At 44.0% G+C, this 22,435-nt stretch overlaps 1 protein-coding gene across 1 annotated transcript in view; it reads left to right on the top strand.

Moving 5' to 3' along the window:
- Window positions 1-22,435, top strand: part of dachd (dachshund d) — a 90,010-nt gene that overhangs the window by 47,750 nt on the left and 19,825 nt on the right. Inside the window, exons 3-6 of the mRNA XM_084545347.1 lie at window positions 5,821-5,973; window positions 19,238-19,410; window positions 19,504-19,657; window positions 19,822-19,953. Coding sequence (XP_084401473.1) covers window positions 5,821-5,973; window positions 19,238-19,410; window positions 19,504-19,657; window positions 19,822-19,953 — 612 coding nt within the window. The remainder of the gene's footprint in view (window positions 1-5,820; window positions 5,974-19,237; window positions 19,411-19,503; window positions 19,658-19,821; window positions 19,954-22,435) is intronic.

Raw genomic sequence — 22,435 nt, 5'->3', positions numbered from 1 at the left:
TCTTGATATGTCTTTAATGATATTGTTCTGCAGAAAGGAGCTCTTTGAATGCTCATTCAGTACACACCACACGTCGTATTTAACCAACTATTAACTGTGTTACTCCACAAACAGTCTTGCCACGGTGATCTTTGGAGCTTCCTGAACACAGTTCAATTTCATCTCTGTAAAAACAAAATGTACTTTTCTATTTTTTTTTTTCCCTCCCACCTTTCTCCAAGAGACAACAAAGCAGCATCTACGACTACTTTGAAATTCAATATTAAACACAGGTCCGGCCAAGAGATTCAGTACAATGGAGGCGCAGAGTGCTTTGAACTCAGGGAATAGGGTGAGGTCACTGGCTATCTGTGCTGTAGTGTAGAAGGCGAACTTAAAGGCTGAAGTGAACACAGGAGAAGGACAATGATGAGAAAGACCCGTGTTATTTAGTGGAACATAAAGCAACAGAGAAGCCTTTTGATATCACCCCCTCTAAGCCCAGAGGGACTCTATGATCTTGACATTTAGTCAGGGTATTCAGGGGGCAGAGATAAAGTAATTGAGGTTTTTGGTCTTCTCATAACTGCCTTAAGCCTCCTAACTGTGGCGAGACGGAACTTTTACACCAGTTTCTATCTCGTAATTAAACCATTTATTGTTTTGATGATGGCATTAAGCATTAAACGTCAGGGAAGTTACAGATTCTGACAGATTAGCAATTAAGCATAATTGACCACACATAAGTTAGCATCTAAGCAGGCGGCTAATTGATCTCTCCCTGTCATGTCCAAATGTTCTGATTGATGATTTTAAAAAAAGAAACGACGCTGAGAAACTGTCTTCAATAGTTACACTATCATGTCATGTCATATTAGTTCATTTTTCAGATGACTTGGCGCCTGCACACACAGATGGAATATGGGCCGACGGCTCATTCCTAAGGCTTCACCAATTCTTCGAGACCCCGCGAAAAAGCCACTGCACTGGTAAATTTGGTCAGCATGAAATGTTTTGTTCATAGTAGCGTGTCATTTTTCTTTCTTCTGATGTTCCAGGAGGGGGAAGTGACGTGCTACTGTGAAAAGTTGCACTGTATGATGCTTTCTTCTCCCCCCCCACCCCCCTCCCCGCCCCCCCCCGGTTGCTTGTCATATCGAAAACGTGGCTGACCGTAGCTCAGAGCTGGCAAGTCTCAGCTCACGGTAGATACAGGAAGGTGTTAAATCATCTAATCGTGCAGCTTTTAAGAGCAGCCGGAGCTGATAACACGTTCTCCAGTTGATTTACCTGTTTTACGATTTGCTGGGATTCTTTCATTAAAATTGTAAGCAGGAAACGCTTTTATATTTGATATTAGACATACACTCATCAGATCATATGAGAATACAATCAAGGACTATATGTTAAGTAGAAAACACAGCGGAAAGACGCCTTCTTTGCACTCAACACGACCAAAGAGGCGATGTGAAACACATTGTTAACATATGTATCTTTGCCCTTGACACCAGTTCCATTTAGAAAAGGACATCTTAATATGCTTAGTTTCCCACTTAAGGAAATACCCTCATATGTGTGTGAAAGCACATGTGTGTACTTGTAAGTGCTTGAAGGTGTGCATGCTTGCGTTCATGCCCCCGGGAAGGGGAAGGGGAAGGGCTAGGGGTAAGGGGAGGTGGGGGGGGTGGTTACGCTGGAGCCTTTCCAGTTGCTGATGCATTACAGGCAGATTGGCCCCCAAATCGGATTATTTGCTGTGGACTGACACCACACTGAGATGACATCTCCTTTAAAGTGGAGAGGGAGCCTCCACTCACACTCTGGCCACTACTTAAGCAGCAGCTTCAATATAATTCATTTATGTCCTGGATATGGCTTGAACCTTTTGAATAACGCAAGAGTACTGCATTTACCATTAGAGAAATGAATGTCACCTACTACCTCCCAGGGTGCATCCTGTACTTTACTGATAAGAACAATATTTTCTAATGCCTTACTGTACGAGCGGTGTGCGGACAGCGGGCGCAGGGAGACGGCTCTACTTTGCAGGCACCAAGAGTGGAGACACACTGTAGCATTTATACTCTTTTAATGTACAATTAGCATGTCATCGTCTGCTGCAGAGTGGATCATCTGCTCTGTTGCCACTCGAAGCTGCTTTAAAATAGATCCAATATATGTGCGGCGGGTAATTTAGTGTCAGTTCTTTGTGTCTGCGCTCCTCCTCTTTGAGTCCGCTGCTTGTCATAAGGTTAGCGCGCTCGGTAATTGATACTAAATTTGTCATGATGTGGATAGCACAGTTCAAGTGGTTTAGTGTACCTAAGAGTCGCGTTGTTCCCATCCCCAGTTTGTCATCGCCGCGCCGCCACCAGTCAATGCATAAAATTAGGCGGCCATGCTCATTGACATGGAGTGCCCCCTTCTCTATTTATCCTGCTCGGCCCGATAAATAAAGTGTGTTTTCGTTGTTGCCCATGGTGCAGACGCTAACAGGGAACAGAACAGAAACACAGCAGATAAGCTCTGGTGTTTTTTTTTATTTTTTATTTTTTAATATCACCGCTAGAGAAAGTCGTAAAAGTCGGTCTTTTGTGTACCGATGTGGAGTTAATCTGATTTTAATTTAATTATACGAGTTAGTTGCGGAGGGCACAGGCATTGGGGTGTTTGTTGTAAGAATGTTCTGACATTGGCGCAGGTATGGGGCAGCTAGCATGTTAATTAATGATGAAGATCCTGACAATATGCAGAGGCATGACAGCGTTAAGCCAGTCGGCTGCTGCTTCCTTTGCATATTAATAGATCCTTCATTATTATTTAATATGACAGCTGCTCCAAGGGCTACCATCAGACCTTGTCTCTGTTATTTGCTGTTTTGTGCTCCCCATGTGACAGTGCCATGCTATTCTCTATTTGTCGAAATGTTCCCCTTTCTGTCCGCTCGCCGGTGTGACTCCCTACATGCGACCGCGATGCGCTGTTTGTTTTGCGCTCAGGAGGATTCTGACTTGCCCGCACGTCCCTATACGAGAAAAAAGTGTCTGAATCTAAAGGTGACTTTGAAAGAATATATGAGGCTGGATTGTTTTGTTTGCATAGTAATGAATGCAGATTAGCACTGAGCGGGATTGGTCTCGTTGACGTTTAGACTTCTAGTAGCTTAATAGACTTGTTGTTGGGCACCAGCATCTCCCTGGCTTCCTCATTACGTCCAGTGTGCTGAGGTGTGTGTTGATGTGGATATGACAATTGATCCGGCGGAATGAAACAATTATCAGAACAAAGATTTCGATTCGTGGAGTGTGTCACTTAGCCGGAGACGGGCTGGATGTTGCGAAGGGTTGGCAAATGAAAAATGGAAAAGTGATCATTCCATCTGTTTCGCGGGAGTTCAAATCAATGCCTCAGCCTTTATTTACGCACTGTACGTTTGATGAAAATCCGTCGCCTCCTCCTACATGGATTAGTTCCCGTTTTTTTTTCCTTTTGTTTTATCGTTCCAACAGTTTAGCCCGGGCTGCTAAAGGAAAAATAAATGGCGAGGACGGGAAGGCTGCAGTGCAATAAACCACGGCGCTCTTACAAGTTAGAGAGCATCAGAAAGCTCCACTGCAGCACTCCTTTGAGCGGCACCTGATTTGTGGGGGGAATTTATCACACAAACAGCCCAGAGGTGATTTCAATATTTACTCGGCAGTCTGTTCTGCATACGTCTCATTTGGAAAACAGTTGACTCTTGCCCATTATACACAAATGAAGGCTGACCTTCAGACTGGGCAGAGGCCACATTCATTATGTGGAGAAGTATCACCTTCTTATGAGGCAATGGGTTTTTTTTTTCCCCCCCCCTCTCCTGCTCTTGCCTATGCATATGGAACAGTAGCCAGGGCCCACTGCAAACGAGAGGGCCCTCGCTGACATGATGTATACTGTACGTCAATATGGTACTGATGTATTTTAAGATGCAAACAAGGCTTTAAATTATATGCACCTCCGTGTCAGTGGCTCAGAGTGACTCTCGCCATCTGCCTATCAGCTGGGGATGAGGGGAGAGGGTGTCCAGGCCGGGTACGCTCCCGTGCGCATGTTTGTCAGTGTGTGTTTGTGTCTGCGTACGCTCGCGAGTGTCTGTTAGAGCCACGTGTTTGATTTCTACCTCTCCTTGTACTTGTGTCTTCCCTCAAATGCCTGGCTAATAGCCGCTTTGAGTCCCATCACGGAGACGTGACAGCTTAGTGATGATAAACGGAGACGTTGCTTTGTTCTGCGTCAAACGTAAGGCAAACCTGCATATCAAGTACAAGCGGGTCCTGTAAAAGGGCAGGTGATATACTGTATTGTGGCTATGAGCGATTCCCGTAATAGGAACATATCTTTTTTCTCGCCGTAACATCTTTGATTTTGTTGCCGGGGTTGGGAAGAAGAGTCGCCGGGTCTCTCCTGAGACGCACCAGGCCTAGAGGAGCTTTAGCGCTATCTGTCCCTGCTGTTTGAGACCAGCCTCATGAATAAAGATTTCAGTCACGTTCGATACACCAGAACCCTGGAACCACCACAATGACAAACCAGTGCTTTATGATCTCTGCAGTGTGCTCGGCATATGTGTGTCCATAATCTCAGACTTACTATATCAATCGTAGCAACTTCATTTTGATCGAGGGTGTCGAATATATCGCTGTAGCGGTGCGCATTTGGAGATTGCAGTGAAAATCTGAATGATTATTTAAAACGTGATGTCAATAGTCATTTAGTCTGCTCAGGAAAACAGCCGCCTTGGGCCTGAGGAGAATCCATGCAAAATACTCTAAGTTATTTCATTTTTTTTTTAAGTGAAACGCGTTCAAAATAATGTCTTATAAATGCTGCATTGCAATATTGTAAAAGTATTTGTGCAGACTAATCCATGAGTGCAAAGGCAAGAAGTTCGCTGTGGAAAATTACCTTTAATTTAGACTTTTATTTTGTGGGTGACCTTAAAAACATGAATACTCCATGTCATGGTGTTAGCTATCCTTAATTTCTGTCCTTATTTCAGTCTTGGTGACCATGTATCTCACTCGCCACTTTAAAAGTTGTAGTTTTATCAATGTCTGTATATATATACACACACATATATATATCTTTTAAAAGTAATTGAGATGATGCTGACTTCTACTTTTCTATGTTTTATGGATCATATTCCGTTTTATGCTCAAAGCTAGGAAATACATTTTTTAAAATGTATCCTTGGTGCATTGTTAGGCATTATTCAAGCCGATTAGATCTGATGAAAACACATTAGAAAGTATCATTCAGTAGAAGAGTTCTCCATCTGTATTTGTTCACACGTCGAACCTCCCTTACTTAGTATTTTACTTTGTCTTTCCTGCACCCTCCCGTGTCACTCTGTATCACCATACCTCTATTATACATACACATGCATTGTGTATTATGAGTTGTGCACACAAAGTGCTTGCATCATGCACTATTATCTTGACTGCATCTGTTCCCATCAAGGGACAAATACATCAATATAGTGCCGAGGAATGCCGGAGTCTGTGAAACATTCATAAAAATCATAGGCTGCCACACACACAGGGATCCGTCTCATCAGCATGATAACCTGCTGTGAAGATATCCCCTGTCAGAAGATGAAAAACCACGTCACGTTCTCACAGGGGCTTATTCCCCGTAGTGTATAAAATTATTCATTGTTTTATTATTTCAAAAGTCCCTTTTCTTTGTTTTCTGGATGTGCCGGGGCAGGTTTCTGAAAAGGTTTCGCAGGTGCAGTGGCTCAGCCCCAGCAGACATGTAGCGGTCTGTAAGAGCTCTGTCTCCTCTGCCTCCTCTCTCCAGGCCTGACAGCGGCGGCGGCAGCAGCTGCCAACGCAGCCATCGCAGAGGCCATGAAGGTCAAGAAGATCAAGCTGGAGGCGATGAGCGGCTACCACGGCAACGCCAACCACCATGGGGCCGATGGAGAGAATGGAGACCTCAGCTCCAGTGTCGGTGAGGATGCCCTTCACACACACACATGCACTGTCACAAACACATCCACACTTTAATGGAAGACAATGCAAGCTGCAAGCTATTTTAGGCGTTTGTCAAACACACGCATTAAGACTTACATACAATTTCAGCTATTTAAATAATAGAGACATATGCATGCAGATGAATCTCTATCTCAGTCCACCTCTGTTAAAAAAAATAGAGATATTTAGGAATACTACTGCAGTTTAGATGCTACCAAGACTTTGAAATAGATAGAAAATTCTAGGTTTATAAAACACAATTATTAAGTAAAAGGCTTGAGTTCAATTCCCTAAGTTCTGTTTGCACCAGGGCAGAAAAACATTTGCAGGGCAGGTTTAATTCGCCGTCAAAGTGTTATGCAGTTGCATGTAATGTCCAATAGGCACACCCACCAGGCGAACAATTACAAGAAAATCATGCACTTTATCATTAAAGGTTTTTTTTTTTTTTTTTGTGGTCACATTTGGAATAGTTGCACAGTTCTCTTCCTGCCGGGGTAAATGCCAAGTACAATAATAATTTAAAACATGTTGAGGCTCATATGGGCGTATTCTACACTGATACGTTCATTTAGAAACACTTAGGAGCCACACAAAGCCTGTTACCAAGATGAATCCTGAAGGAGTCAAACAAATACACAGACCACAACCAAAGTTAAAGTGGAGTTAAAGGTGTTTTCTCAGTGTTTATACGACGGCAAAGTATTGATTTTGCTTAGTTTGTATGCGCCGCTCATATTCGCCTGAGCCGTGTTTTCTCCTGAAGTGTTGAAAAGAAAAAAAAAAAGCCCTAATATCTAAATGAAAGTGTGAATGCAGTTTCCCAAAGCTAACATCTTTTAACAAGGTCTAATTGAATTGCTGTGAGAGCACTGGGTTTTCACTATGTGCCATTTCAATTAATTATTAGCTCTAAAATGCAGAAGGATTCTTGCAATATCACACACAACCACTTAGTGTATTAAAGAGAATGATAATGTATGTTAGTGCGGGTTCATGGGCCCGTTCCAAATTATAAACCAAATGTAATCCCTGCAGCTTTGGTTTGCTAAATTGAGGTTTTGATTCACTTACTGTAATAAACCGCTCCAGTCCTGAATACATTTCTGCAGTAACACTTGACACCGCGGCGCTCGTGGCGTGCGAAATGAAAACAGGATGTGTTTCTAAGCAGATTTAACAATGCAAAATGCATAAAGTGTGAGGTCATCACTCCGAGAGAATGGAGTGTGTAAAAAAGAGAATACGAGCCTGCGAGGTCACGGAAATAAAGATAAATGTGAGCACCAACAGCAAGGCTATGGCAATGGAGCTAATAAGAAACTGTTTTATCTTTTTACAATTTAAATTGTAACCTTGAGCCCACAGCCAGCCACACAGGCTCCCGGTAGAATCATAATTCTGGCAAGGGGGAGCAGTTCTAGGTGCACGGGCCACAGCATTAGCTCTCTGAGTGAAATATATGGCAGTGACGCCTCTCGGCCCCATCCACAATCAATTGGATTCTTTTCCTTTAATATTTACTCGCAGCGATGAGATGCTCGTCTGCATGGTGATGAACAGTCTGCCACTGGCGTTTGAAGGTGACCTGTCAGTGAGTATGGACAAATCTCTCGCTCGCAGAAATGTAGAAAATAAATCATTAGGGGCAGGCAGTCAGACAGGGGCCTCTCTCTCTCCCTCACTCTCCTCGGATTTAAATCAGCTCAGATTTATGATTTGAATTAATGCTTCGTTTGGTCAAAGGAATGGTCGCAGAGACAAATGATGTTTGGTACTGAAACCATCCTAATATTGATTACTGGGTGTCGCAGCAATCTCTTGTTTATATCAAGCACTCTCCTGTGACAGGGTGGCCAGCAGGAGTCATCCTGATAATACGCTGGAGATATATGGGCCTCTCTGCACCGTAGAGCCAGGAAGCACAGCAAGCTGCATGCTGTCTTCTTCTTCTTCTTCTTCTTAATCCAGCACCGCACCTCTATTCACATGTTTATTTTTTTTAATAGAGGCATTTTCCCGCAAATATCAGAAAGCTCAATTACAGAATATTGTAAGTTCTTCGCTCTGGTCTGATTCATGTCTATTTTTAAGTGTGAATACCTAATATGTCCAGCTCTTAAACCTATTATCCAACAGAAATCCAAACAGATAAATCACCTGACTGATAGAGAATGGAGCGTGCATGAGGGGAACTGTATTTGGCCGTGGCTTTGTTGGGACTGGACTGTTGTTCAGAGTGCTGACTGGGGAATGACTTCATGCTGTTTTTAACAGACTCAGACCGCAGCTGCTCTGAGGAAACGGACCGGCGTTTTGTAATCATCCAGCTTAAACTAAGACCCGCACAAACGGATGTGTTTACTTACACAAATTATGTTAGCAACCGTGATAGGAATTGATATGGTAATGAGCATGCGTCTGATTATACCACTAAGGACATAGATCCTTTTAATCAGGAGGAGCTACTACATAAAGCCATTGAAAATAAATAAATAAATAAATAAATATAAAATCCTCCTCAGGCTGAAATACAGGTGCCTCATCTCAATGTTTGTCTGAAGCAGATCTTGTATTGTGAGGCGCTTAAAGCGAAGCACAGCAGAGCCAGCCAGTGAAGGACACTCTGTTCTGTTTGTAGAGTTGGATTGCCCGCCGCTGTCTTTGTGTTGATGTAAATTGAACAGGCTAATGTTTCTCCCTCGCATTAAATATTCATCACAATTAGACCTTCCTGTTTGCATCGATGTTATTAATTATAAGGAGGGAAAAAACAGCCAGTTCAACTCCAAACCAAACATCCTGAGCGAGAGACGAGGTGAAGATATATAAAGAACCGTGCGAGGGGGGGAAACTGCTTAAAGATAGTGTTAGAGGGGAAACATTGAGATAGAGCGACATAAAAATGTAAAGGGAGACGGACTAAGAGCTGTGTGGGGGCGTCTTTCTTTGATTTTCCTTCGCACTCTTTAGTTGGGCAGAGGGAGCCCTCTCAAAGCACAATGTGGATTGTTCCTGCGCCTCTCAGGAAATGCCACAATTACAGATCACAGACCAAGCAAAACACGTGTGGCGCTTGGCCTTGAGGGGGATAAACAGCCCACCATTCCCTCCCAGTGCATTGACCCCAGCCACAACCTTCATTACTGGGAGAAAAAATATTGTCAGCTGCCCACTAACAAACACCTGCCAATTTCAAGAGAAGGAATTGGTTTTTTTTCCGGCCGTGGAAGGAAAATAAAGTGTTTCTTGGACCCTGCAGAAAAGCAGCAGCAGCAGCAGCAGGAAAAGATAAGTCAGGGTTCACCCTTGTCCTCCTTTCTCTGTCTCACTCTGCTTCTCCGTCTTTCCCCCCTCTGTCTCTTTTTTGGCCACTGGGTGCTGCCCTGCCACTCATCTGACTCCTCGCAACACAACTCTAATGGAGCTGAAATCCTGTTTGTAATTAGATATGGGAATTCCACTGTCATCAGCCAGATGATGCCAGGACATGCCGACCAAACAGCTCGCTGGAAAGGCAACGCCGCGGCCGAAAGGATAAGACGCAGGAGTCACTGCTAACTTTCAGACGTAGCATCGCAGCCGAGCATCTTGCGTTCCACGGCTCGACTAGAAAACCCGAAAAGCCCTTTGTCTCACATCTGTGGCTTCAGTCCAGGCCGCCTGTGCCCGACAGGGAGTGGGAAGCCACATGCTAGGCTGAAGTTGGACGGGTGGTGACAGGTATCTGGAGTGTTGCCTGACTGAGAGTTGAGAGAAGAGGTTCTGGTTGAGATGATGAGGAAGCATCATTCTCTCTTCCCAGGGTCATCAGGCTAATTTCTGCATCCCTACCCTCGCGGTTGTATGTTTGCGTGCGTGCGCGGATGTGTGAGTGCGTGCTCGCGTGAGAGAGAAAGAGGGGGCCTTGGCCCCTGAGAGCGCTCTGTGAGGAGACCACAGCTGTACACTCCCAGCAGCTAATTGGTCCTTATCTAGCTGTCCCATTCATCTTCATTTTTTACCAATTACTGAGCATTATCTGTGTTCTCAGTTGGGTATGGGACTTAATCCTTTTTGGTTAAGCTGGTGCTACAGCTTGCAAATTTCCAATGTATGAAGGGGGTGGCGGCGGCGGTGGTGGTGGTGGTGGTGGTGGATGGTGTGTTTGGGGGGGAGAGAGAGAGTGTGTGGGGGGGCAAAAGTCATAGCAAAAACAAACTCTGAAAGTTCCCATCATCCCTCACTGGCAGGAAGCAATCAATAAACAATGACATCAGATGAAGGAGAGAGGAAAAAATGGAAGAGATCAATTATTGGCGTTATAATTCAAGTCCTTGTTTGCAAACGTTGCAGCCTCATTGATTAGGCCGTTCTTGTTGCACTCACCATTATTGACTTGTTAAAACCATATTTTCTCATCATCGGTGGTTTTACGTTTGCGCGCACATAGATAACGCCGCTCTGAGGGAGGGGAGAGGAGGGAGGGGCCATTAATTATTCAACGCGTATTCATTTTAAAGCACAGCGAGTCGAAATCATCCTGTTTACTCCACAAACAATACGAGTACAGTACATTGCTCATCCAGAAGGTACATCAAGACGCCGCAATCTGGGGCAGTTAGCCTTAATTTTCCGAGATCAATGCATAACTAGGCTCCTCTCTATATGGGGTCCGTGCTTGGCCATGTTGCGGAGCTGAGAGGAGTCAGCCTGGAGACCATGCACTAATTACTGGAGTGTTTACTGCTCTGTTGGATAGCATTTGTACCATTTTCAACCATATAAATGAGTCAGTGTGCTTTGCGATAGAGCGATAAATAAGATATTAAGATGACGGTGCGTATGAATGAAATTATTGGGGAGGGAAAAAAAAAAATAATCTGTTGTGAACTGTCCAAAATAGTGAAATGAACATTGTGCATTTTTATACTTATGGAACATAGAGGGTTGCATGTCAGCAGACACAGACAGTCGTGCACACGGAAGCAGGACACATATAGAGACACAGCTCGTGCACTTTGATAGGGATCTGTTTGGTCACACTCTCTGCGCCAGCTGTCAGCCCAGCTCCACTGCTGCGATTTAATTAGTCTGTTTATGTCCTTTCTAATAATAAAGCTCTCTGGGTGGAAGGACACGTCCAACTAGCTAGCGACGCGCTCCAACCTGCTAGCTGCACTAGTGCTGGTGGCCCAGTGCAGCTAAATGTGGGCCATGATGGAGGATGGTGGCAACTTCCTGCTTCTCTAGACAGAACACTGGCCCTCGGGCTCAGATCTAGTATCACCCCCTACTCAATCCTAACCTTAACCATTAGGGGATAAAGCACATACTGACCTGATATGAGTGTCTAGGGGCAACTTCATCCATCTTCCTCCTCAGCTCTCTTGTGGGAGCCTTTGTCAGCCAAAGCTCTTTGGAGAGACTAGATTGTAGCCATAGGCTGAATAAAATTCATTTCACGAAACATATCATAACACCTCTCTCTCTTACTGCGACGGATTATTGTCTTGTCTGATTTACGCAATTACAGAGTGGTTTGTTTTGATTTGTCTTTATTCCGATGCGAAGGCAACGCAGGACAACGCGGGATCCGTTTAAGCCGCCGGGGCTGAGGTGTTGAGGCGTTGAGGAAATGGGGACTATTGGTGGCAACTGAGTCAGACGCGGCGAGCTAGACAGAGTGCGCCTGAGCAGACAGACAGCCTTCCAGCCCGAGTGAAGAGCTTGATGGGTCTCTGTCTCTCTCTTGGGCTTTGGCCCTCACCATCTCTCTATTAGTCTGCCAGGCTCATGGGAGCCAGGTGACAGATAAGTGAAGAACGACACACACATTTTAATAGACATTTCAAAAGATAAACCTGATAATCATTTCTCCTTTTAATGAAGTCTAATGTCCTCGTTCTAATTCCGGTTGCGTCGCCTGTTAAGCATCAGCGTAATACTTGAACATGCATGATTGGGAAATTGTGAGGCGCGCCGATGTGGCTCGAAAAAACACACAAACGGAGACAACTGCAGAAATAGATGACAATAACAGGGGGGAATTGATTAAACATTATTTCCGTAATGATCCATATCAAGTTCTATCATCTTTGAGTGGCAGCGCGGGTTTGCGGCGTGTTGCAAAGAGGAAGAGACACGGGGGGGGGGGGGGAGAGACAGACAAACCTCGTGTCATGGAAATATTTGTTTGATTGTCTCATGCGGTTAGTTCACAGGAGCGGGAGCAGAGCTATAAAAAACAACTGACCAGTCGAGTTGTCACCCCTCATCAACATTAGTCCTCATTCTTCATTAATTGGATAGATTAATTTGGAGCGCTTTGATGCGGGGGTGATGCATGTGTTCGGCTGTCCCCTCCTCACTATTCTCTGTCAGGTTGAATTTAGCCGGGGAAGGGGCTGACCTTTGAAAGTGAAGAGATCAACACAATTTGAAAAGACAATGTCACTTGGTGTAAATGTGATACGTGTAATAAATGACATTCAACCTTTCAGTGATGATGAGCTTTCGCAGGTCGGGGCGCAATGTGAAATATACATGCCGTGTAATTGCGTAGAATAGGAGCAGTTTTCACATGCGCGGCTAAGATGGCGCCGCATTAGAGCCCCGTGTCTCATTTCACTATGATTATGTCTAAGAGGACACATTAGCATAGAGTAATGATATTGCCGTGTACACAATAACAGTAATGACAACACGGCGATGACAACGGCAAAATGACAATCTCTTTTACTGTGATTACACTGTAAAAAAGCGTCCCGTCGCCTGACTACGCAGCAATCAGGGCGAAGAATCAAACGGCGTTTTCTGTGATAGAAACAGTCGGTTGTGTTCCGCAAAAGCGCCCTGTCAGTCGACTCAACCCGAAAGGTTTTTTTTTTTTCTTTTTCCCAATTATGATATGGGAACCCTCATCCAAATAGAGCTATCAGCCGTACTCAGCCCAGACATCTTCACCATCACACAGCCTCTCCTCTGGGACCAAGATAAAGCGGGAGAGAGTGCGAGCAAGTTCAAACAGTGTTAAGGAATTTCACAATCAGCATGTCCTTCACGGTGCCAACAAACAAAAGGAAGGTGTTTCTTGAGAAATTGTGTTAGAATCTCTGACACAAAAAGGAAAAATTAAACAACATTTTATTTTAGCCGAATACCTGCAGTCAAATCCAAAATGACCACGTCTCTCTCCGGACTGCCGGGACGCGAAATCCACATTGCGACGAGAGAAATCGCTTGAACTCATTAGCGCTGCAACTCTAAACTATAGACTGCATTACTGATTTTCTCTCGCGAGGTGTTCGTAATGGAGGGAAGTGAGAGCTTGGGAGGTAGTGATGCTAATTTTGTAATTAAAACAGATGATCTGATGACCACATGCAAACCGATCCCCCCCCCCTCCGCCCCCTCTGCACACACACACACACACACACACCTTCTTCCACTAAAGTGATATGACGGCAGAGTGGGCCGTGATTGATAATGCTCGTCAATATATTTCATTTCAGGAGCCTTAGTCAAATGACAACTGGTTGTCATTGACTGAAAGCAATCTTTTTAAAAGGGGAGCCTTTGCTAAGTATCAGATGAAAATGATTCCTCTGTCTGCTTGGGTGTCGCTGTCTCTAGGAGCTTTATTGATTGGGCCTGAATATATTGCACCCGCAGTAGTAACAGCTGCTAGTAATATCTCTCCTCTCCTTCTGCTCTCCTCTCTCTGCTCGCAGCGCTTTCCTGTGCCATAGCTTATTGTAAGTGATCGGATGTTGGAGCTCTCGCGCCGATTCTGCCTGTTTATCAAGAGTGATGTGTGACAAATGTAAAGTGAGCCTGGTTCCGACCCAAATTACAGAAGCGACCAGTGTTTTGTTAATGTGTCCTGAAGGCCTAGCTGTCTCGGCCACCCCCCGGCCACGTGCATGATTGCGTTAACCAAACCCACTATTGTCTCCCCCGCTCTGCTCTGCACGCCCGGCGTTATCAAGCACAAGGATGTTGGCATTGGTTGGTAAAGGTCATTTACTGTAATGAGATTTGCCACATGCAAGCATATGGCTTGATTATTGCCCTGTTCGTTAACATTTTCAGCAAAGAGACAAATAGACAGCTAAAACGGAGGGGGGGCGAGCGAGCAAGCAGCGAAACGTGTTTAGCATTCTCTCCTCAAAGACAGGAAGAAGTTCTTTCACAACAGATATGTCACGGAGATGATTGATCTTTCAATTTTCATAAGGAATGCGCGCCATTAGAGGCGAGGATTTTAAATTATCCTGTAAAAGTTGCCTGCCTTAGGTTTTATACACTTAAAGGACAAACACCTCTGTCTGTCTTCTTGGTAATTCCTACCACATGTTACACTCCAGTGGCTTGGGTTGGAAAGCAATTATGTTACCTCATCAAACCAGAAATGTTTTCTTATCATGGTTTCTCTTACATTGCATTAGGCTTTTTTGGCAGGAAATCTTTTGCCCACCTGAATCCCTGGAAAGTGCGTATCTTTGTCCTGGCATGCTAAACACATTTTGTTTGTTGATGTGAATTAGCCTGAAATGTGTCCAATCCTCGTGGCTCTTGGAATGTAACGCATATTGCTCGCATGTGTTTTTCGTGTCTGGCCGGCTTTCGTGTGTGTATACATACCTTCGCGCAAGCCCTCGCACAGTTATCCATACTGCGTCGCCGTCTGCGCGTGCACCGGTGTGTTTTCGTGTTTGCTTCCCCCCCCCCCGTTACTACACGATGCGTCCTTTTTATGTGTCCGTTTATATGCGTGAGTGTGCGGCAGGTATTTAACAAAGACAAGATGTTTGCTTTATTATCAACATTAACTGCATAAACACAAAAAGCTTCAAAGTTTCATTCAATGACACTGAAGGGCTGTGGGTGGCTACATCAAAGCTCAATACCTTTTCTCTCTCCCCCCATTTTAATGAGAAACAGGACTCACCAGCCTTGACTGAACCTGCCATCTGTGCGTGTCTGTTTTTTTTTTTTTTTTCTTTCCCTGTGTGTATGAATGCGGGAGAAGTTGTTTCTGTGCATACTGTATGTTAGCAGGAGCTTATGTTGTCTAAAGTGCTACCACGATGCCGTGCAACACATTCATGGAGGCTGTGTCTCACGTTTGATCTAATAGGTTTAAAGCTTTCCTCTGTCTCACGTGCCAGGGCTTCTGATTTTGCAGGAGATTAACAGTTATAGTAAAGATGAATGGCTGATTAGTGCTACCGAGCGACGGCTAAATGTCTTGCCGCGTGACAGACACTTTTTCACGAGCCGTTCATTTCCTTTCGGGACCGGTGTGCAAATCCTTGATACGACCACAACAAAGACTCTCCATGTGTGTGCGCCACCGTCTCACCTTTGTAGGAGAAATACATACACAACATGGGGGCATTTTACAAGCGCAATTAGGAGGGAAAACTGAGATTGTTTTGCAGCGGCGGAATGCATATGCATTGTGCGGTGAGTCAGTCCATTTAGCTGCTTGACTGGAGCGGTCCTGTTCAGTCTGACAGATCAGAAGAGGAAAAAAACATCTCAACACCATGAAAACCAAAGGCTTAGCAGTGAGCAAATCAGCCCTTTGTCTTGTTCCATTCAAATCAAAGGATAACCAGGAATGTTTGTTTGACAACAGCATTTACAATGCATTGTTCTGAAGCCCAGAGCCTCCCAAACAAAGACAGATAGGCTTTAAACAAGTCATTTAATTAGCACCGGATCCCCAGCTTTGGCTGCGCCAACCAATTATACATTCCTGAGGCATGTGCAGGTCCTATTTCACGGGAGCGGGAGGCAGATCCTCTCCAGCCCTGTCTCTTACAGTACATCTCTCCCCTTCCATTTAAGAGAAGGTAAATAGCCCAGACAGACAGCTTCATTAGCCAGCGTCTGAAGAGCGCGGGGCCGATTGTCGCTTAAATAGTGCGCTTTTACTGCAGGCCCAGCCAGCGACCTCCGATCAATTACAGCTGACATTATTGTTTGTCGGGAGCTTTTTTCCTGGACAGAGGGAGTAAAAAACGAGATCAGGCCTGAGCTTTGGCTGGAAATGTAATCTTCCCCCTCTCTTTGGTTCTTTCGCTCCACAAACAATAAATCATTCAGTTGAAGAGATAATAAAGTGCCAAGTAGGAGCTAGTTTAATTTTTGTCAGGGGAAATCTGTCCACAACAGAGTTAAGGGTAAGGGGCTGGCTGCTTTCTCATTTTCAATGACAATGGTTTCGTTCCCTTTTTCTTATTTTCCTCTGTAGGATTAGATGGCCACAAAGGCTCAAGTTCCTTTTCAATGAAGATTAACTGCGGCACAAATCGCTGCAAGTTATCATTTTTGTCATCAAAATAAATTACTGCTCTCTTTTTAATCATTCTGAAACATTCGACATTCAATCTTTTTTTTTTTTGGTGTGGTTCTTTTAAGTAACGGACCGACCGTGGGCCGCGCGGTTTGATTCTGATATAACAGCTTTTTAATCACGCTGTTACCGAGGGCTGTTTTAATTCATTCAATTCATCCTCCGTGATTCAGATCTTTGCTTATCCGTGCGTGAACTCCCAAGCACTGCACGCCATAATAGCTGAGCTGTTTATATTGGTATTAAGTGATTTGTAGTTTTAATGATGGTAAATAGGAGTTCACCTTTGCCGGTCCCTCAGGCTTACTTCAGGTAAATTACTCCAAATGCATTGTTTATGCCCTTCAGGAGAGAGGAGGGGCTTGTGGGAATTCACCTCTCATCAGGTCTGAACTTCTCCATCAGAGATAAACAGAAACTGACAAATATGTTTCGAACCGTTTGCCCACTGGAGCATATACACAATATCCAGATGATTAATGTTGATTCTGTTTTTGGTTTTTAAAGAAAAGCCACAGAAATCACTGCTTATTATTGGCAAGCTTAGAGGTGTTGGGGCCTGCACACTGGAGTTATTTGCTGTTCTTTCACTTAACCAAAAAAAAAATTAAAAAAAAGAAAGAAATCGAGCAAATGAGAGGATATTGCATATGAATGAAATAATTAACTGGCTTGCAGGAAACACCAGATTCCTCGAATAAATGAACGTCCTCCTCACCTGGGCTCCCATTCAGCGCCACATAAAAGGATTTGGTGGACCCTCGTTGGTCTGTGGCACATTCCCCTACAGTGGCCTGAATGGGTCTTTATGGGAGAAACATCGCTTTAGGATGGGGGTGACATGAAAGGGGCTGGACGGGCACTGAAAGCGAGACTAATACCCTTTAGAGCGAACAGAGGTCCTGTGTTTCTGCGCCAGGCTGTCAGTCAGGTGGAGACGCGTCGCCGAAATTCATAAACCATCAGGTACACGACATGACGGAGAGATAAGTAAAAAGTCATTAACAGAGAGCAATTGTTGTGTTATTCCGGGCGTCTTTTCACCTCCTTTTTTATGCCTTATTGATATGGTGGAAATCTTTTTTTCATTCATGTGGCTGCGTTTGATTGAATGGGTGTAATGTATCCACCTCAAAGGCAGAATAAATCTCTTCACTCCGGCCCTTGAGTGGCCTTGAAAAGCTGATAGGTAGCCTAGACCTCTCCATGTTGTCCTACAGTAAGTACCCCCGCAATCAGGGCCTCTGTGGTGTTTTTTAATTGAGCTTAGCCTGCTGAGTGGTAATTGATTCAGTCTGAGTTTCAGCAGAGGCGCTGATACAAGGTGCTGCTTGGCTTCCGCCTTTCTTTAATCTCCCCCCCTGCTTTATATTGTTTGGGAATACTCGCCACCGAGAAACTGCATGCCATCTTTCTTATGGAAATCAATGCTTCTGTTGGAAGTAGGGGAATGACAGAGAGGAGTACTTCTCATGTCCTTTCATTTTCAACCAGTGTCCTTCTCTTTAGAGGCTTCGCCATGCAGATCTCCTTGCCCTTTGGCTACTGATGTTTTGTCAGAAAAGAAGAGCGGAGTTGTTTTGTGGATAGCTTTCTGTAGTGCGGTATCTCCCCCCACCCCCCACCCCTCCATCCCTCCCCTCTTTCTTTCACGCAGCTTTTTTTTTTTTTCTTTTTTACCTTGAACCGAGCTGCCAAGAAAGAGAGAAAAAAAAGGAGTGAAAAATCAACAGAGAGGCTCAATCAGATCCAATAGTGTCTATGAGGTTTTTCTTTAAAGCATTTGAGGAAAAGCATCTGAGTGGCGGAGGAATGAGACCAAACTGTTCCCAGTCACTTTTGATCCTGCCAGTTCAAAGTCCCCACAGAGCAGAGGGGGAGGAAGGGGATGGAGTTGGGGGGGGGCATGGTTGGAAAAGAGAGGGGGGGTACAGACACCTAGCTTTGACCTTCTGTCTGCGCTCTTGTCCTTTGAAAGTTGGCTTGTTTTCATTAAGCTATTCAGAAGCACAGCACAGTGCAGGGCCACAGTTTGACTAGCTCCTAACCCCCTATGGTATCTTTATTACATTCTTTACATTTTCAGACTGCTAATGTCTTCAATTTTCCCAATTAGGCGTCTATTGCCAGACAGCAATTGAATAATTTAAAACATTTGTAAGATATCTCTGATGTTGTAATAGAATAATTTGTGTGCACATATTTATATATAAAAAGAATGAGAAAAAAAAAAAAGAAAACCCATTATAGTGCCAGCTAAAAGTGACTTGCTCCTTTTGCTCTCTGTTCTTCTTTCTCTCTTTCTCGTCTCTGGAATATAGGCTGCTATAATTAGCCTAAAGTCATTGCCATACTGTAGTCTAACGGTACTTGTTTGTCATTAGCACATTTAACTAGTCATTTGGGTAATGGCTTTCAAGACTGCCTTTGTTTTTACAGAGATATTTTTTATATGTAAATATTGAGACAATTTCCATAATGTGCCCTTTTTATTCATCATAGAATAATTAATGCATCTTTATTACAGTGTAAACTTTGGTCTTTGAATGACTGTGTATATAGTTATCGTGCCCGTTTTCTTTATTATTATTGCAGTAGTATCTATTATTAACGTGTGCTGTAAAACATTTATGTGTATTATGTTAACATGGAAAGATACCCGGGAAGTGATTAGTTCGAATCATTCCAGTCTATTCCTTAATGGACGGCGGCGTAAAGCTTTAGTGTCATTGGACACCGATTTTAAAGGGTGTCTCAGTGGCGGGAAATTGCCGATCGCTGGATTAACGCCGGCAGGTTTGGAGTTTTCAGCCAGAGCTTCGCAAAGTTTCCCTTGTGACTATTTCACTCATAACATGCATCATTGGGTAACCAACGACCTCTTCCTGTGTCTCAGGCCTGGAACTCCCCTTCATGATGATGCCACACCCCCTGATCCCAGTCAGCCTGCCCCCAGCCTCCGTCACCATGGCGATGAGCCAGATGAACCACCTCAGCACCATCGCAAACATGGCCGCCGCAGCACAGGGCCAGAGTTTGCCCTCGAGAATGGTCACCTCTGTTATAAAGGTAAATTTTTAGACAGAAACCAGCAGCGGCGTCACAAGTTTAAACATCTGCACTGGATATTTATTTTGTGTGTATGTGTGTGTGTGCCTTTTGTGGATGCTGGGGTTGCAGGAACGTGTGCCGGACAGTCCCTCCCCTGCTCCCTCCTTAGAAGACAACAGGAGGCCGGGCAGTCACCCATCGTCCCACCGCAGCAGCAGTGTGTCCAGCTCCCCAGCCCACACAGAAAGCTCCTCAGACAGGATACGTACGTGTTATGTATTACCTCTCAAAACACTGAACAATACCAATAAATGGTGAAATAAAACTCCAAATAGAGTGTTGTTTTGTCTGTCGTACAGATAGAACAGCTGAATTTACGATAGATCTTCTTTGTCATGTCACTTGTTGTTTTGCCATCCTTTTCTGCAGCCGCACACCACAATGGTCTGTCCATGAACCAAGCCCTGCTAGGCCTGTCCCCCAATATTGCACCCGGGCCTAAAGAGGGAGACCTGGCCCACGACATGAGCCATGAAGTAAAGAGGATGCACGCCGACAAAGGTGAGCCAAGTTCCGTGGTTAAAAACATTGATTTTCAGGATGCACGTTACAAAATGTAGTTTAAACTCACAAGCTACATTTAAGTTAGGGACATGCAATGTTTTCTTTCCTTCTAGTCACTGTCCACACTATATGGAAATGACTAAATACTACACTTATGTAGTATATTCTAGTAGCACATAATAAAAGATATAATTATGGATATGAAGTCTTGTAACAAAGATGAAGGCTTCACAGTTTAAGGAGGGCAGATCAGGTGTATTAGTGTGCAGAAATCTGAAGCCAAGTTAATATCACACAACAGGGGAGGCAGCGGCTCCCACTGAGCTAACAGTGGAGACCAGAAGCCCACATTTGGTTAATGTGTCAATGAAGTCAGAATAAGATAGTTTAATCAACTTAGGTTTATTAGGGGGATTTTTTTTTGTTTCAATTGCAACAGATGACTACTTCATCACCAGAAAGGAATTGAAAGAAGCTGATAATCCATTAGGAAACAGTCTGCGCGCCTACTGCAATTTTCTTTCACGGAGAGAAAATGTTTGTTGAAGATGTTTCAAGTCCTTGGGTATCGGGATAATGCAGTTTGAGAAGCAATTAATTTGAAGTCACCCACTTCACTTTAACAGCACCCCTAAACCAGTTCACACTAAGTTTGTCAGTTTAATATGTAGGTTTTACGCGACAACAGAAGTAAGTGTGCTAATAAGATGCTTTTCGCTCGCTGGATCTGCTTTGCAAAGTTACTGTGTTTATGCTGTGGGTGTTTTACGTTTACGGCATGCGTCGGCTCTGCATTGACATTTGATGACAACCAAAGATTAAATTCTGCCAGTTTTAAACACCAAATAAATAATTTACTGTAAATACGGAAAATAATGAACCTTTTCTACAGAGCTGCAGATTTGGGCTCAGTAGGTAGAGTGGGTTGTCCATGAACCAGAGGGTTAGCGGGTCGATCCCCGAATGAACCACATGCCGAAGTGTCCTTGAGCAAGACACTGAACCCCCAGTTGCTCCCAGTGTATGGCACTGGTGTGTGAATGTGTGTGTGCTTGTATGAGGGAATGGGTAGACATGTCTGTGACAGTAAAGCACTTTGAGTACCAATATAAAAACAAGACCATTTTCTCACATATTGCCATGTCGTACCATGAGCACCAGCCTATGTTGTTGTTTTTTTAAACTTTATTTTGCAGTTTTTCTTTAACATGCATACAACTTTCACACGTAGACACCAAAAGAAATGTGCCCCTACCCCGGCCCCCCACCCCCGAGGCTCTTAAACAAGAATAAAATTAAATAAACAGAAAAATACAAGAACAAATACAAGAATAGTCAGACAGGAACTTCTCATCATATAATGGGTGAAGTGATGTTTTGAGCACGTTATAAGTAGTTGTAACCATCCAATACAGCTAGTGTTAAGATGTATCATTGAAAGGGAAAACCTTCTGCAAATTCTATAAAGGGACTCCGGGTCAGGGTGAAGTTTTTGCAGGCTTTACATATCTCATACCTCAGTTTCTCTAAAGGTAGAAAAGATAGTACATAGTCAAGTGCTATAGTCTGACGGCAGATTTTGGAAAATACATCTAATACCTGTCTCCAATAGTCGTTGAGGGAGGTGCATGACCAGAACATGTGTCCTGTTGTGGCAAGGTACATAGCTGCACCTCGGGCAACCAGGATCTGCAGTGGGGAAGCGTTCGGATAATTTATCCCTTGAATAGCGCAGGCGATGGAGTACTTTAAATTCACTATTAATTGCTCTTATTATTTCAATTACATTTTTGTTGTGCATGTAAAAAAAAAAAATAGGAATCTGCTAAGCATGGCAGATTAAATACAAGATGAAGCAAATAATAGATTTGAGTATTCTCTGTGGTTTTAGCAGAGCTGTGCTGGGTGATGCAGGGTGGGGCGAGGCTGATAATGATATTAAAACCACTATGGAAATCATTGGGCTGTATGTTCCCTGTTGGCTGGGCTGACGTGAAGATCAGTGTTAGACCTTCACTCACAGGGTGTGAAGCAGTGAATAGTAATAATTAGCAGGATCATGAGCTGAATTTATGGGTCACAAACCGTCTAACTGTCTCTGCATGTGTGTGTGTGCGTGTGTGTGTGTGTGGATGTGGATGTGTGTGCTGGCAGATTTACACGAACGGGGGAAGAGCAATGCAAACAAAGAAAGGAGGAGGTCTAACCAAGTATCCACACACATAAATCAGCTAAATGTTTCCACACTGGTAGAAATCTTACTTCTCAGCTGAAGTGCCTCCTCCATGCTCAGATAATCAACACAAATGACTCTAATTTCTTCGCAATATTGGAGGAGAAAGCGAATGACCCGGCAATCCGCGCCAGTTCTAACTAGTTGACCTACACGCGTCTCCCCACAAACACGCGCCGTATTATCTTTGAGATTGTCAATTCCTAATATGTCACTGGACTTGATTAGGATTCTGAGCTCTCCAGC

Source organism: Chelon labrosus (genome assembly GCF_963514085.1).
Source record: "Chelon labrosus genome assembly, chromosome: 5".
NCBI classification, from domain to species: Eukaryota; Metazoa; Chordata; class Actinopteri; order Mugiliformes; family Mugilidae; genus Chelon; species Chelon labrosus.
This window is presented reverse-complemented; position numbering and strand designations above follow the sequence as displayed.